At 38.5% G+C, this 18199-nt stretch overlaps 1 protein-coding gene across 15 annotated transcripts in view; it reads right to left on the reverse strand.

The window, feature by feature from the left end:
* DNAH14 (dynein axonemal heavy chain 14) overlaps positions 1 to 18199 on the reverse strand; it is a 475011-nt gene that overhangs the window by 203473 nt on the left and 253339 nt on the right. For 14 of the 15 annotated variants that reach the window (XR_007411998.1, XM_049112476.1, XM_049112477.1 and 11 more), the window contains 3 exons: positions 13633 to 13754; positions 11539 to 11710; positions 4 to 108 (listed from right to left, as the gene is read on the reverse strand). Coding sequence is in view for 14 of the 15 variants with exons in the window: in XM_049112476.1 (XP_048968433.1) it covers positions 4 to 108; positions 11539 to 11710; positions 13633 to 13754 (399 nt within the window). In the remaining variant the exon portion in view is untranslated. The remainder of the gene's footprint in view (positions 1 to 3; positions 109 to 11538; positions 11711 to 13632; positions 13755 to 18199) is intronic. The other variant, XM_049112479.1, reaches the window with a different exon arrangement.

Here is an 18199-nt window from a genome sequence, read left to right on the forward strand (position 1 = left end):
TACCTGTAGAGACCCAGGATTTCTACTGTCAGCTAGAATATCAAGGAGTTCAGCGTTGCTAAGAAAGTAAAATCTTGGGAAAATCATTCTTTTAATTTCAAGGTAGTCCTGTCCAGAACCAAAAGAAAATACAGTTCATAATGTATGTTTAATCATAATACGATCACAGCCTCATTTGGGGCTACATTTGCACATAAAAAATACAATATTTAAATTGCAGCATATGTAGCTGCATTAATAAAAATAAGAGTCCATGCTGATTTTTTTCTTAAGTTGCTAAAATAATTTATAATAAAGCAAAACTAAAGTAAATGTAAATTTAACCTCCCCCTCCAATGAATGTACACACGTAGACACCCTGCTGTATGCTGGATCACTAGCACTGCCTTCCCACAGCCTCACTTTCTGCCCATTTCCTGGTCATCAGGAGAGAGATTGTCCTCTCATGTCCCATGGTGACACCCTCTGGTCCCAGCCCTCCCCGAGGCTTAGCTGCACCCATGCTGTCTTAACTTCATCCTCCTTTTCCAGAGGAAGAGACACCTGTTCCCACATGCCAACCAAGCCATCCCTGTGTCACTCATTACTCTCCTCCTCTCTCAAGCTCTCCTTTGCCACAGGCTTCCTTTTTACCTCTCATTAAAAGTATACACAAGAAGCCCCTCTTGTGCTTTGTTTTCGTCTAGTTACTGTCTGGGTCCCCACCTCCTCTCCACGGTCACAGGCCTTGAAAAGATGGTCTGTGAACTCCGGGTCTCTGCGTATGCATCTCTCAGCCACTCCAGGCCCTGCTGTGTGGCCGCATCACTAACAGATTGACACTAGCTGGTCAGCCTTCATGCTACATGACGTCTGCATCACATCTGACAGCTGGCTCCGTTCCTTATTCTGCCTGGGATGCTGCTCTCCTTCCACCCATCCTGCTCTTCCTGGGCTGCTGGGCATATACATAACACACATGCTCTGTAGCTCCTGTCACTTCCTTTTGCCCCAGATCTCTAACCCCAATTGCTGATTGAAGACGGTCATGTGGCTGTCCCATGAGTATTAGATTTCCAACATGTACGGCACTTAGCTGTTTCTACACAAGCCTCTCCCTCCTACTTCCTCTCTGTAGTGTGAACCCTTCCATATTGGTGGCCAAGCCAGGTATCTTGGCACAAGCCTGGGCCACGTGCCCATCTGAAGCTTGTGGCTCCACCTTCTTTCATCCTCACCATCGTCTTACCTTAGTCCCCCCAGGATTTCTAGTCTTGTAACTGATTTATCTATTCTCACTGCCCCCCCCTTCCCCCGCCATCTACACATACCCTAGGGTCCTGAGACATTTCTAAATCAAATCATTTCACCCTCCTGCTCAAAATCCTTCAGTAGCTACTCTATGGTCAGCATTCATTGTGATATTCAAGGCCCTTCCTCATCTGGTCCTGCTTCCTTAGAGAATCTCACCTTTCACCACTTCCCCATTTGCAAACTAGGTTCCATCTTATTTATAGCTCCAGAATATGCCATGCTTGCTCATGGTTCCATATCTATACTCTCCCCTGGCCTAGGGTGCTCTTTCCACTCAGCTACCCACACACCCTGGACCCTTTTACCTGGCTAACTCAACACAATCTTCCAAAACCCAGATGAATTATCACTTCTTGCAGGCTAGGTCAATTTCTCTTCTTTCACATGACCATATCATCCAAATGATCATAGCATACATCACACATTAGTATCTCTCTACTTTGGTTCCTATAATAGATCTTGAGCTCTGTATAATAAGTAGGGAGTTGTCTGAGGACTCCCAGCACATGGCAGCAGTGCCTGGTACAGAGCAGGTGCTCAACACATCAATAAATGGAGAATTACCGGTTGGCAATGATGCTTACTAATAGTCCAAAGGTATGCTAAAAAATAATTAGAAAGCCTATCTCAATCCTTACTCAGTAAACTTGCTATTATTAACCAGATCCCTCCAGCTCATGCCCCAAATCATGGATTCATGTAGCAGAGGGTCTTCCTGGGTAGAGAACTTTCTATAGGCTGTAACTACCACATGTGGGTAGTTACCTCCCACATCTGGAAGGGTCATCACAACCACTGTAACTTGTGTTCAACAAGGAAAAGATACAAAAACCTGGAAGGAGATCTTGGTTTATGAAGTGAATATATTCACCACGAATCTCAAATATTAAAACCCAGTATTTAAAAAAAAGTACGTCTAAGCTGAAAATTTAATGTTTTGGCAATCTTTAAATATATGGATTCGATAACTTCATTTATAAAATCATCAAACTAAGACTTCTGGGGAATAATGGTGGAGTAGGAGGACCCAAGCTCACTTTGTCCTCCAGGTAAACCTAGATAACATCCACATCAGCATAAGTAATTCTGTAGACTGGGAGAACAGACCCCACAGCTGAATGTAGAGACCCAGAAAACGAGAGGAAGGGTAGAGATGGTGGGGACCTAACTGGACCCAGGGTCTGCTGGCAGGAGAAAGACCCATAGGCAAAGACTGGGGTGGGAGGATCCAGCATGGGGAAAATGAATCCTCGTCACATTTGGCTTTGAAAATGAGATAGGTCAAATTTTACAACTTCTTAAAACCAGGAGGACTTAAACCCTGGAATCTTGAGAACATTGACTCAGCTCTGGGAGAGCTGGGAAGGAGAGAGGAGACCATCTCCACTGTTAAAGAGACTGCATGACAGTCCCACAGAGATATAGCACAGAAGCTGCAGTATGAAAAGTGCCTGGGGCATATAGGAACAAGGGACAGAAATCAGGGGGAGACTTCTCCAGGAACAAAGGAGCTGGCGGGTGTCACTTTTCTCCCTTAGCCTAGATACGCTAACATTGGCTGGAACTCATTTGCTCACAGCACCCCCTCACTCCAGTGTGGACATGCCCCCTCCAGCCAGAGCTCAGCTCCAGATCCACTCCCACAGCAGACCTGCACAGACTTTGCTAGCACTGCACCCCACTCACATGCATGTTGTGGGTCCACCCACTCTCCAAAGGGCCCTTGGCAAGAATCCATCCAAAGCAGTGCCACAAGCCTGGCAGTGTGCAAACAGCCCCACCACCAACCAGCCCCACTCCAAAATGAGTCCTGCCCTGGAGAGAGGGGAAGATGACCGCACACCAGTCTGACTATAGGTCTACCCACCAACAAAAGATTCTAGGGGACAAGACAGGGAGAGTGCCCTATAGTTTGGTGCTACTTCATCTCTGGCAAACACCTGGTCTGACTCATCCCAAGCTCAAGGCAGCCCACTAACACCACAGGGACCAGACCCTGCCCACGACAGGCAGAGAGCCATTGCAGACGAGACTCAAGGCAAACACATCCCAGCCACAACAGGAGGGTGCACACAACACATACAGGAGACCTCCCTGAAGCACCAGGTTTGGAGTAACAGGGAACACTGCACTGCAGGGCACTGTATGACCTCTTCTTCAAAAGGCCACTACCATCAAGAGCAGGAGACATAGCTGATACAGAGAAATAGAGAGTTAGATAGAATGAGACAGAGGAATAAGTCTCAAATGAAAGAACAGAACAAAATCACAGCAAGAGACCTAAAAAAATGAAGATAAGCAACATGCCTAATGGAGAATATAAAGTAATGGTTATAAAGATACTTAATGGACTTGAGAAAAGGATGGAGACCTCAGTGAGACCCTCCACAAAGATAGAAAACATAAAAAAGAACCAATCAGAGATGAAGAACTCAATAACTGAAATTAAAAATACACCAGAGGGTATAAACAGATTAGAGGAAGCAGGAGGACAGATCAGTGACCTGGAAGACACAAATAAAAAGCAATCAGGCTGGACAAGAGAAAGAAAAAAGAATAATAAAAAATGAGAACAGGTTAAGGGAACTCAGCAACACCATCAAGTACAATAACAGTCATGTTACAGGGATCCCAGAAGGAGAAGAGAGAGAAGAGGGGACAGAACATTTATTAGAAGAAATAATAGCTGAAAACTTCCTGAATCTGGGGAAGGAAAGAGAAATCCAGATCCAGGGGGCACAGAGAACCCTAAACAAAACCAACCTGAGGAGGTCCAACACCAAGATACATAATTAAAATGGCCAAAAGTCAAAGAAGAAGTCAAACTCTCCCTCTTCACCGATGACATGATACTCTACATAGAAAACCCAAAAGCCTCCACCCCAAGATTGCTAGAACTCATACAGCAATTTGGTAGCATGGCAGGATACAAAACCAATGCCCAGAAATCAGTGGCACTAACAATGAGACTGAAGAAAGAGAAATTAAGGAGTCAATCCCATTTACAATTGCACCCAAAAGCATAAGATACCTAGGAATAAACCTAACCAAAGAGGTAAAGGATCTATACCCTAAAACTATAGAACACTTCTGAAAGAAATTGAGGAAGATACAAAGAGATGGAAAAATATTCCATGCTCATGGATTGGCAGAATTAATATTGTGAAAATGTCAATGTTACCCAGGGCAATTTACACGTTTAATGCAATCCCTATCAAAATACCATGGACTTTCTTCAGAGAGTTAGAACAAATTATTTTAAGATTTGTGTGGAATCAGAAAAGACCCCGAATAGCCAGGGGAATTTTAAAAAAGAAAACCATATCTGGGGGCATCACAATGCCAGATTTCAGGTTGTACTACAAAGCTGTGGTCATCAAGACAGTGTGGTACTGGCACAAAAACAGACACATAGATCAGTGGAACAGAATAGAGAACCCAGAAGTGGACCCTGAACTTTATGGTCAACTAATATTCAATAAAGGAGGAAAGACTATCCATTGGAAGAAAGACAGTCTCTTCAATAAATGGTGCTGGAAATATTGGACATCCACATGCAGAAGAATGAAACTAGACCACTCTCTTGCACCATACACAAAGATAAACTCAAAATGGATGAAAGATCTAAATGTGAGACAAGATTCCATCAAAATCCTAGAGAAGAACACAGGCAACACCCTTTTTGAACTCGGCCACAGTAACTTCTTGCAAGATACATCCACAAAGGCAAAAGAAACAAAAGCAAAAATGAACTATTGGGACTTCATCAAGATAAGAAGCTTTTGCACAGCAAAGGATACAGTCAACAAAACTAAAAGACAACCTACAGAATGGGAGGAGATATTTGCAAATGATGTATCAGATAAAGGGCTAGTTTCCAAGATCTATAAAGAACTTATTAAACTCAACACCAAAGAAACAAACAATCCGATCATGAAATGGGCAAAAGACATGAAGAGAAATCTCACAGAGAAAGACATAGACATGGCCAACATGCACATAAGAAAATGCTCTGCATCACTTGCCATCAGGGAAATACAAATCAAAACCACAATGAGATACCACCTCACACCAGTGAGAATGGGGAAAATTAACAAGGCAGGAAACCACAAATGTTGGAGAGGATACGGAGAAAAGGGAACCCTCTTACACTGTTGGTGGGAATGTGAACTGGTGCAGCCACTCTGGAAAACTGTGTGGAGGTTCCTCAAAGAGTTAAAAATAGACCTGCCCTACGACCCAGCAATTGCACTGTTGGGGATTTACCCCAAAGATACAGATGCAATGAGACGCCGGGACACCTGCACCCCGATGTTTATAGCAGCAATGGCCACGATAGCCAAATTGTAGAAGGAGCCTCGGTGTCCATCGAAAGATGAATGGATAAAGAAGATGCGGTTTATGTATACAATGGAATATTACTCAGCCATTAGAAACGACAAATACCCCCATTTGCTTCAACGTGGATGGAACTGGAGGGTATTATGCTGAGTGAATAAGTCAATCGGTGAAGGACAAACATTATATGTTCTCATTCATTTGGGGAATATAAATAATAGTGAAAGGGAATATAAGGGAAGGGAGAAGAAATGTGTGGGAAATATCAGAAAGGGAGACAGAACATAAAGACTCCTAACTCTGGGAAACGAACTAGGGGTGGTGGAAGGGGAGGAGGGCGGGGGGTGGGGGTGAATGGGTGATGGGCACTGAGGGGGGCACTTGACGGGATGAGCACTGGGTGTTATTCTGTATGTTGGTAAATTGAACACCAATAAAAAATAAATTTATTAAAAATAAAAATAAAATAAAATGGCCAAAAGTAGAGATAAAAAGAGAATTTTAAAAGCAGCAAGAGAAAAACAACAAAAACAAAAAAACAAAAAAACAAAAAAACAAAAAACAAAACAGTTCCATACAAGGGAAATCCCATAAGACTCTCAGTTGATTTTTTAGCAGAAACTTTGCAGGCCAGAGGGAGTGGTAAGAAATAGTTAAAGTATTGAAAGGAAAAACCTGCAACCAAGAATACTCTATCCAGCAAGGCTTTCATTCAGAACAGAAGGAAAGAGAAACAGTTTCTCCGACAAACAAAAGTGAAAGGAATTTGTGACCACTAAACCAGCCCTATAAGAAATGTTAAAGGGGACTCTGAGTGGAAAGGAAAGACCATAAGTAGGAATAGGAAGTGGGAATCTCAAAAACATTAAAAATAAGTTTGTATGTAAAAATCAGTCAAGACACTCACAAAATAAAAGGATATAAAGTATGACACTATATACTTAAAAATGTGAGGAGTAAAAATTTAGTGCTTTTAGAATGAGTTCAAACGTAAGCAACCATCAACTTAATGTAGATTGCTATATGCATAAGATGTTTATATACAAACCCAATGATAACCACAAATCCAAAACTGATTATATGTGAAAAATAAACAGAAAGGAATCCAAGTATATCACTAAAGAAATCCAGCAAACTGAGAGAGTAAGAGAAGACAGGAACAGAGAAGAATTACAAAAACAACCAGAAAATGAATAACAAACTGGCAATAAATACACATCTATCAGTAATTACTGTGAATGTAAATGGAATAAATGCTCCAATCAAGAGACACAGGGTGATGGAATGACTAAAAAAGCAAGACCCATCTATATGCTGCCTACAAGAGACTCATTTCAGACTTAAAGACATCTGTGAATTGTAAGTGAAGGGATGGAAAAACATGTATCATGCAAATGGAAATGAAAAGAAAGCTGCAATAGCAATATTTATATTGGATGAAATAAACTTTAAATCAAAGACTGTAACAAGAGACAAAGAAGGACCCTATATAAAGGGAACATTCTAGCAAGAAGATATAACAATTGTAAATATTTATGCACCAAACATGGGAGCACCCAAATACATAAAACAGCTAATAACAAACATAAAGGAAATAATATATGGAGGATATAATAAAGGAATAATAAAGGAATGATAGTAATATAACAACACTAGGGAACTTTAACACCCCACTTATATCAGTGGACATGTCACCCAAATGGGAAATCAATAAGGAAACAGTGGCTCTGAATACCACATTGGACTAGAAATATCTAACAGATACATTCACAACATTTCATCCTAAAACAGCAGACTACACATTCTTTTCAAGTGCACATGGAACATTCTCCAGAATAGATCATGTTAGGCCACAAAACAAGTGTCAACAAATTAACAAAATCAAAGTCATACGATGCATCTTTTCTGACCACAATGCTACAAAACTAGAAATCAACCGCAAGAAAAAATCTGAAAAGAGCACAAATACATGGAGGCTAAATAACATGCTACTAAACAATCATCACGTCAACCAAGAAATCGACAGGAAATAAAAAAACATACATGGAAACAAATGAAAATGAAAACACAGTGGTCCAAAATCTTTGGGATGCAGCGAAAGCAGTTCTAAAAGGAAGTTTATAGCAATACAAGTCTATGTCAGCAAAGAAGAAAAATCTCAAATAATTTAACCTTATTCCTAAAGGAGCTAGAGAAAGTAGAACAAAAACCCCTCAAAACTAATAGAAGGAAGGAAATAATAAAAATTATTGCAGAAATAAGCAAAGCAGAAACTAAAAAAAACAATAGTAGAGATCAATGAAATCAGCAGCTAGTTCTTTGAAAATATCAACAAAATTGATAAACTTTTAGCCAGATTCATCTAAAAAAAAAAAAAAGAGTGATCAAACAAAGTCAGAAATGAAAGAAGAGAAATAACAACTGACATCACAGAAATACAAAAGATTATAAGAGCATATTATGAAAAATTATATGCTAACATACTGGACAACCTAGAAGAAATGCATAAATTCCCAGAAACTTATAGGCTCCCAAAATTGAATCAGGAAGAAACAGAAACTTTGATCAGACTGATTATCAGCAATGAAATTGAATCAGACATCAAAAAACTCCCAAAAAAACAAAAGTTAGCCTCACAAGTAAATTCTACCAAACATTCAAAGAAGAGTTAATATCTATTCTTCAAATCAATCCAAAAAATAGAAGAGGAAGGAAAACTTCTAAATTCATTCTATGAGGCCACATTACCGTGATACCAAAACCACATGAAGACACCTCAAAAAAGAGAACTATAGGTCAATATCTCTGATGAACATAGATGTAAAAATTCTCAGCAAAAATCCTCAACAAAAATCCTCAACAAAATATTAGTAAACGGAATCCAACAATACATTAAAAAAAATCATCTACCATGATCAAGTGGGATTTATACCCAGGATGCAACTGTAGTTCAATATTCACAAATCATTCAACATGACACATCACCTCAACACGAGAAGGATAAAAACCATATAGTCATATCAACAGACATAAAAAAAAATCATTGACAAAGTACAACATCCATTCATGACAAAGTAGGTTTAGAGGGAACATACCTCAGCACAATAAAGGCCATGTATGAAAAACCCACAGCTAATATCATCCTAAATGCAGAAAAACTGAGAACTTTTTCTCTACAGTTAGGAACAAGACAGGAATGTCTACTTTCATCACTTTTATTCAACATAGTACTGGAAGTCCTAGCCACAGCAGACAAGAAAAAAAGGAATAAAAAGCATCTAAACTGGTAAGGATATTTGCAGATGACTTGATACTATACATAAAAAAAAATAAAGACTTAACCAAAAAAACTATTAGAGCTGATAAATGAATTCAGTAATGTTGCAGGATATAAAATCAATATATAGAAATACATTGTATTTCTATCCACTAAGAATGAAGCAGTAGAAAGAGAAATGAAGAAAATAGTCTTATTTACAAAGGCACCAAAAATAATAAAATATCTAGGAATAAATGTAACAAAGCAGGTGAAAGAGTTGTGCTCTGAAACTATAAAATACTGATGAAAGAAATTCGTGATGACATGAACAAATGGAAAGATATTCCACGCTCATGGATTGGAAGAATAAATATTGTTAAAATGTCTATACTACCCATTGCAATCTATACATTCATGCAATGCTTATCAAAACAGCAACAGCATTTTTCATAGAATGAGAATAAACAATCCTAAAATTTGTATGGAACCACCAAAAAAACCCCAAATAGCCAAAGCAAAACAATCTTTTTTTTTTTTTTTCTAAAGCAATCTTGAAGAACAAAGCTGTAGGCATCACAATTCCAGATTTCAAGATATACTACAAATCAGCAGTATCAAAACAATATGGTGCTGACAAAATAATAGACAGATAGAGGGGCATCTGGGTGGCTTATTCAGGTTAGGTGTCCAACTCTTGATTTTGGCTCAGGTAATAATCTCAGGGTCATGAGATCAAGCTCCACATCAGGCTCCATGCTGTGTGGACCCTGCTGGAATTCTCTCTCTCCCTTTGCCTCTGCCCACCCTTGCTACTCATGCTCTTGCTCTCCCCATCTCTCTCTCTCTCTCTCTCTCTCTCTCTCTCAAAAAAAAAAAAAAAGACCTATAAGTCAATAGAACAGAATAGAGAGCCCAGAAATAAACCCACAATTATATGGTCAATTAATCTTTGACAAAGGAGGCAAAGGAGGCAAGAATATTGAATGGGAAAGAAGTCTCTTCAACAAATGATATTGGGAAAACTGGACAGCAACATGCAAAAGAATGAAACTAGAACTATTTTCTTACACCACACACAAAAATAAACTCAAAATGGATTAAAGACCTAAATGATAACCTGAAACCATAAAAATCCTGAAAGAGCACAGGCAATGGTGTTTCTGACATCAGCCATAGTAACTTCTTTTTAGATATGTCTCCTGAGGCAAGGGAAACAAAAACAAGTGGGACTACATTAAGACAAAAAGCTTCTGCACAGCAAAGGAAACCATCAACAAAACTAAACAACAACCTACTGAATGGAAGAAGATATCTGCAAATGACATATCTGATAAAGGGTTAGTATTCAAGGTATATAAATAATTTATATATCTCAATATCAAAACCCCTAAATAATTCAATTAAAAAATGGGCAGAAGACATGAACAGATACTTCTCCAAAGAAGACATCCAGATGGCCAAAAGACACATGAAAAGATGCTCAATATCACTCATCATCAGGGAAATGCAAGTTAAAATCACAACGAGATACCACCTCACACCTATAAGAATACCCAAACCAAAACACGAGAAACAATAGGTGTTTCTGCACTGTTGGTAGGAAATGCAAACTGGTGCAGGCACTGTGGTATGGAGATTCCTTGAAAAAATAAAAGAACTACCATATGATCCAGTAATTCCATTACTGGGGATTTACCCAAAAAATACAAAAACACTAATTCAGAAAGATATATGTACCCCATATATCTTTGTAAAGATATATGCTTTATCACAGCATTATTTACAACAGCCAAGTTATGGAAACAGTCCAAGTATCCACATATGAAAAGATAAGGATGATGTGGTTTATACATACAATGGAACATTACTCAGCCATAAAGAAAAATGAGAAATCTTGCCATTTGCAATAGCATGGATGGATCTAGAAGGTATAATGTTAAATGAAGTCAGTCAGAGAAAGACAAACACCATAGGATTTCACTCATATGTGGAATTTAAGAAACAAAACAAATAAAGGAAAAAAAGAGACAAACCAAGAAACAGACTTTTAACTCTAGAAACACACTGATGGTCACCAGAGGGAGGTGGGTGGGGTGATGGAGGAAATAGGTGAAGGAGATTAAGAGTACACAAAACTTGATGAGCACTGAATAATGATAGAATTGTTGAATTATTATATTGTACCCCAGAAACTAACATATCACTAAATTAACTGTACTGGATTTAAAATAAATGGAATCATCAAAGTATTCCATATCAATTTTTGCAGATTTTGTCAATTTAATAATCATAGTGCTAATATAATTAACACTCATTGAATACTTTCTTGGTACCAGCTCTTATGCTTTAAATGCATTATCTCATTTAACACAAAGCTCCTCAAAGTAGGCACTACCATTATTCCCAATTTAAAGATAAGGAAATCTAAGCACTTAAAAATTCGGTATTTTTGTCTCAGGCCATTTAGATTGGTCTATCCACTATTTTTCATTGTGATAGTATTTTCATTAACCCTATAGTTAGTGAGAGTTGGAAATATTGTGGGCAGCTACTGGAAAGAAAATTTGCATTGGAATAGTTTCTGTTGTCCTTTACATTACATTGTGAAGTTTAAATGATTCTTCACTTTAGGACTGCTATAGTTTTACCTCAAGACTTTTCATTATATAGTCAAGACATGTATTGCAATTTTGCAGAATTTCGAGGATTCCTGCAGAGGTAGTTATTCGCAAAGCATCCAGTTTGTTTTGTATTTTTAACATTATTTCTCTCCACATGGAAATCACTTGAGAGAAGAGTTTTGCTTCTTCTGGGAGCTGCCTTTAGAAAGAAAATTAAAGATAATTTTATCTTTTGAAGGCAGTATAATTAAAATCTATACTCTAAATGCATTTTCTACAGGATGCTGTTCAATTTTTAAAATGTTGTGATATGTTTTATTTTTGCTGATCATTAGCTGAAGATATTTGATAATGTTTCTTACCTGTGGTGATGTCCATGGTAGGAAATACTAAAATAAATCAGACATGTGTCCAGTATTTCGTAAGACTATACTTAGTGAGACATGTAAGACAGGTATACAAGTTCTACGTAAAGACAGGTATACAAGTTCTGCATAAAGTAGGAAAAAGTGACCCATGTCCTAGGAAAGGTAACAAAACAAAGGCACTAAAATTCTGGAGGAAATGGGATCTGGAGACAGCTTCCTGAGAAGAAGCTATTAATCTGATCTTCCTGAAGCAGCAATTTTTGGCATTAGAATTGCCAGATGTCCCCTAGAGGGCAACATCCCCGTGATGGAGGATCAGGGGTCCACCATGACTGTGTGTTCTTGTACTTTTCTGCTCTGCTAATAAAGGCTGCTTCAGAGCTCTTCAAAAAGGCAGGTCCTAGTTTCTAATGCCCCAAACCCCAGAGCAATACTCATCAAACTCTTCCACAAGTTGCCCTCCCTAACATTATCCCAGCCCCCATTTTGGGCGATGGGCCTAAAAATATCCTCAGTGCAGTAAAAATCCTATTAGGGAGGAGGCTTCAAGCTCACCTCTGTTCGGTACCCTCCTAACAGCCACAGGAGGCTCTGGTGCCACTTCACAGTGAGTATGGAGGGATGGGAAGGGGCAGTATCCTCTTCTTTCCCATGATTCTCCTCGCTAATGAATGTCTCCTCCCCTTCCTCATTTTCACATCCCTCCACCCCCATCTTTCTCCACCAGCAAAGGCAGGTCCATTACAGACCCGTATCTTCTCTTCTTGAATACTCTTGGACAGGACTCTTCAGCATCCTTTCACTAAAAGCCCCCCTTTTTCTCTCAAATCCTGTGAACAACTGAGGTGACACTGTCAACTAGGAGTCTTACCTTTCCATCAATAAAGTAGTAATATGGAAGTCTGAGTTCAAGGCCCTAAGCTGTTGTAAGCAGAGGATACATTCCTTAGGTATGTGTTTTCACCTTTGGGAACTCTAGAAAAACTACAGGTTGATAGATGAAACATCGGACAAATATACATTTATAACAAAAATGGACGTTGCTCCCTGCAGAGCAGTAGTCACATCTAGACAGTTTTCTTTTGTGAGCCTCTCACAGCTCCCCTTTGCCCCTAAAATAAAATTCATAATACTGGACCTGATATTCAAGGCCCTCTATCATCTAACACACCTTACAAATACATGCTCTATGACTTCCTACCCTATTTCAGAGTGGCTCCTAGATTAGCTTGTGTGATTTACGGTCAACACTTTAAATTCTATCTAGATAATACATGTGTCACAACTTACACACTCTCAAGACCAGTCACTTTAAAGAGAGACCAATTAATTTGAATGCTATGAATAAAAAGAAAAGGTAGAATTTTCACCATCTAGGACCTCCATTCTTTTACATGGTCTGAAGTAAAAAAATTACCATTCATGTATGAATGCTATTAGAAACACATTATTGATATAAAAACCACACTAATATTCCAGAACTCAGTAGACACACAGCATTGTAGTATAGGTTATAATGAACTATCCAATGCACCTTTCCGAGTCCTTAATCATTTTATATCAATAATTGAGAAACAGGACTTAGAAAAAAAGATGATGCTTGCAATCTTTCATGAAAACACAATTCAACAGTTTATACACCTGTGCTTATAGGTGGGTTATTTTAGAGCATTCATTGAAGAAACGACTTCTTAGGAATCACAAGCAATAAATATCCACCACGCATTTTTTAACCTCATTATGGCTTTTTTACCTTTGTATTTCGGTTGAATGAAAGATTGGTTCAAGAGAGAGCCAATTTCTTTGACAATTCATCCATTCCTTAAGAGTGTAAGAGAAGAGAGTCAAATTCTGATCCCACTCATCCACAAGATCCTATAAGATGAACATACACATTCATAAAGTCTAAAGATTCATTTAGTAGAAATACTGACATCAAAGGTGATTATCAGTCACTGACATAGCGGATCACATAAATAAATGTAAATCTAATTATATTTAGTTTTGGGAGACGTTTGAGATGTTCTATTCATACAACTTTATTTTATTCATTATACAACATACAAATATTTTTATATGTATATTCTTTCAGTCCTTTCTTTAAATATTTTGTATATATGTACAAGTAATATCTTTAGTGCAACCATATTATACACATGGTTTTGTAACTTTTTTAACCTGACTTTGTCTTTTATTTTTTTATTTATTTTTTTAATGATAGTCACAGAGAGAGAGAGAGAGAGAGGCAGAGACACAGGCAGAGGGAGAAGCAGGCTCCATGCACCGGGAGCCCGATGTGGGATTCGATCCTGGATCTCCAGGATCGCGCCCCGGGCCAAAGGCAGGCGCCAAACCGCTGCGCCACCCAGGGATCCCTGACTTTGTCTTTTAGAGAGGATTTACATTAGTACTTACAGGTTTTTTCCATTCTTTGAATTAAAAAAATTGTGTGGATATAACATCTTTTTCTGACTTGTATATTTATTAAAGTAAGAAGAAAATGATTAAAAATCAATTAGTACTAAAATGCTTGCATATCAGTAGACTGGCACATCCCCTAACTCGATTCCTCGGAGGGAACCACATGCACTTCATTTATATTTCTACTATGTACCTCCATATTTCTTTTAACATCTAATTTATATTTCAATAACTTTATTAAGGCATAAGTGACATATAGTAAATGGCATCTTTTCAAATTGCACAGTTGAACATTTTGGCTTATGTTTATCACTGTGACACAATCACCACGGTCAAAATAATGAACACATCCTTCACCTTGGAAAGGTTCTTGCAGCCTGTGGCATCCCTTCCTCCAACCCCTGCCTATTCCCATTCCTAGGGAAACACTGATCTACTTTTTGAAACCATAGCCTGGTTGGCAGTTCCTAGAATTTTCTATAAATGAAACCGTATAGTATGTACTCTTTTTGGTCTGACTTCTTTCACTCAGCAGAATTGTTTTGAGATTCATTCCTGTTGTTGCATATGTCAGTATTTCTTTTTTGTACTGCTGAGTAGTATTCCATTTTATAGATGGACGACAATATACTCATCCACCAGATGAAGTCCTGGGGTGCCTCCTGTTCTTCACTATTATAAATAAAGCTGCTATGAATATTCAGGTGTGGACATAGGCTTTCCTTTCTTCTTGGTAAACACCTAGAGTGGAATGCTTGCACCATGTGGTAGGTCTATTTTTTTAACTTTTAAAGAAACCTTTTAAATGAGTGTACATAACATTTTACCCTTCACACAGCAGTGAGAGCTCCCCATTCCACCACATCCTTGCCAGCACCTGGGATGCTCAGTCTCTTTAGCTTTAGTCATTCCATAAGGGGTGTAGCAGTACCTCACTAGGATTCTAACTTCTCCCTGATGAATAATGAAGATAAGCATCTTCATATGTTTATTCTCCATTCCAGTATTTTCTTTGGTAAAGTGTCTGCTTTAATCTTTTGCCCATTTCTTTACTGATTTTTATTTTGAGAATTCTGTATATATTCTTAAATATATAAGTTGCATTTATAAGTTGCATATTATATAACTATAATATAGTTGCATTTACCACATGCAACTCATTTATATATCTTTCTCCTATATCTTCTACTACTACTATCTACTACTATATCTTCTACTACCAAATACATACTTTGTAAATATTTCCTTCCAGTCTTGGTTTGTATTTTTTTCCCCTTATCAGTGTCTTTTGAAGGGCACAAATTTTTAATTTTTTTTTAAAGATTTTATTTTATTTACTCATGAGAGATACAGAGCGAGAGAGAGAGAGGCAGAGGGAGAAGCAGGCTCCATGCAGGGAGCTCAACATGGGACTCGATCCCGGGTCTCCAGGATCAGGCCCTGGGCTGCAGGCGGCGCTAAACCGCTGCACCACGGGGGCTCCCACAAATTTTTAATTTTGATGAAATCCTTCTATTGATCATTCTTTTGGTGTCCTACTGAAGAAACCTAGCTAGCCCAAGGTCACAAAATTTTTTCTAATGGTTTCTTCTTAATGTTTCAAAAATGTCTTCTGATGTTTTAGGTTTTCATCCATTTTTGAGTTAAAAGTTTATATATGCTACAAGACATGGCTTGAAGAGTTCTTAAAATTTTGTTTTGCATGCAACTGTCTAATTTGCCAGCACTATTTCTAAAAAGACTTTCTTTTCAGAATTATCTTTAAACTTTTGTTGAAGATCAGGTGTTTGTATATTTGTGGGTCTATTTCTGTACTCTATTCTGTTCCATTTTTCTATCTTTAAACTGATATGAAACCGTTTTGACTACTGTAGCTTTACAATTAAATCTTAAAGTCAGGTAGTGTTGATTTTCCAACTTCGTTCTTCTTTTTCAAAATTGTTTAAATTCACTAATCTTCTCTCCTGCAATGTCTAATCTGCTGTCAATCTCATCTAGCGCATAGTTCATGTCAGATATTATAGTTTTCATCCATAGAAGTTTGAGTTTGGTCTTTATATTTCTATTTGGCCTATATGATCCTCTATAGATCTACTTTTTTTTAAAAAAAGATTTTACTTATTTGAGAGAAAGGGAGACAGCACAAGCAGAAGTGGCAGGCAGAGGGAGAGGGAGAAGCAGATTTCCTACCCTGAAGGGAACCTGGTGTGAGGCTCAATCCCAGGACCCCAGAATCATGACCTGAGCTGAAGGCAGACATTTAACTGACTGAGCCACCCAGGGACCCCTATTTTTGTATTCCTATAAATATTCTTGAATTTTGTTCTGAGTGCTGGTAAATCACTTTGAAACAGTTTCATCATTTGGGGTTTTGCTTTTCAGATCTGTTAGAACAGTATTTATTTTACTGTGGCAAGATCCTTTCAATGGCTCCATCTATAATGTGTACAAATCATTGCTTACTGTTGCGGCTGGTGGATATGGGTGCTACTCCCAGAGTTGTATGAATGGCTCCCTCAGATCCTCTTAAACAGTCATCTCTCTGGTTTCAAGGAATTTCCTCCAATTCACATCCCAGCACTTGGGACTGTGGAGTACTTGAATAGAGAGCTTCCATGGCTCTCTAGAGTATCCTTCCTGGTACTTCACCCTGCAAGCTATGGCATCCTCTAACTTTCAGCAGCATCTCTTCCTATCGGGCAGTCTACCAGGCTCTGGTTGGATTACTCTCAACTCCACCAAGGCCTGCAAACTCAAGTTGGAGCAACCATGGGGCTTCTTGTGTGTTTCCCATCTCTCAAGGATCCTTATCGTTCCATTCCTAATATCGAGTGTCCTGAAAACCATAGCTCCAGCTACTTTTTCCTGTTCAGCTTTGGGTATTTCAGGCAGGATGGTGTACCTGGTCCCTCTACTGTATCTTGCCTGGAAGTGGAGGTCCATGTGTGTGTTGCTGTTCTTCAGCTTCTTGAAGTATGCCTAAGGTATCATTTACTAAATTCATTTTTACTTTTTAATAAAGGCATTTGGTGTTCTAAATCTTCCTTTTCATGGGGCTTTAAGCCAACTGTGACAGTGTTTGATTTAGAATTTTCTCCCTTTTACTTTTAATTAAAATTTTTTATTACATTTCCTATATATTCTTTTTTTTTTAAAATGTATTTATTCATGAAAGACATACAGAGAGAGAGAGAGAGAGAGAGAGAAGCAGAGACACAGGCAGAGGGAGAAGCAGGCTCCATGCAGGTAGCCAGATGTGGGACTCAATCCTGGGACTCCAGGATCATGCCCTGGGCCAAAGGCAGGCGCCAAACCACTGAGCCACCCAGGGATCCCCCATTTCCTATATATTCTTAAGGATGCTTTGAATTTTTTTAGTTTTTTTGTGATAGTTTTGTCTATTTTTTGCTGTTTTTCTGCTGTTCATTTTTTATTTTAATACACTTAGAGAATATAGTCTATATGGTTCATCCCCTTTTTTGTAATTTCTTGAGTTTTTCCCCCCTCTAAGGTTCAGTTAACTGACATTTTCTCTAAATGCTGATGTGTTTGCAAATAATGTGATTTCCATTTGATGGGTGCACACTTCTCTCTCTCTCACTCTATCTCTGTCAAATATGATAACCTTACTATTAAGTATCTCTATATTATAACATATCTTGTCGAGTTTCTTTAAGTTTTTAAATGATCCTTGATCATGGTGTTGGACAGGGGATTCCCAGAGAGGGATTACTGGAGAACACTGAATACCAGCTGGCCCTGTGCTTCGATTCCTAACTACGAGAGTGTATGTACAGGCTGACATTCTAGCAGTAGCTACAGGAACACACAGGTATGGAGTCTGCAGGCAATGGGCTTGGCATGAACCCTGCTAGAACTGTGGGTATTTCTAGCAGCAG

The sequence above is a fragment of the Canis lupus genome, chromosome 7 (assembly GCF_003254725.2).
Source record: "Canis lupus dingo isolate Sandy chromosome 7, ASM325472v2, whole genome shotgun sequence".
Lineage (NCBI taxonomy): Eukaryota > Metazoa > Chordata > Mammalia > Carnivora > Canidae > Canis > Canis lupus.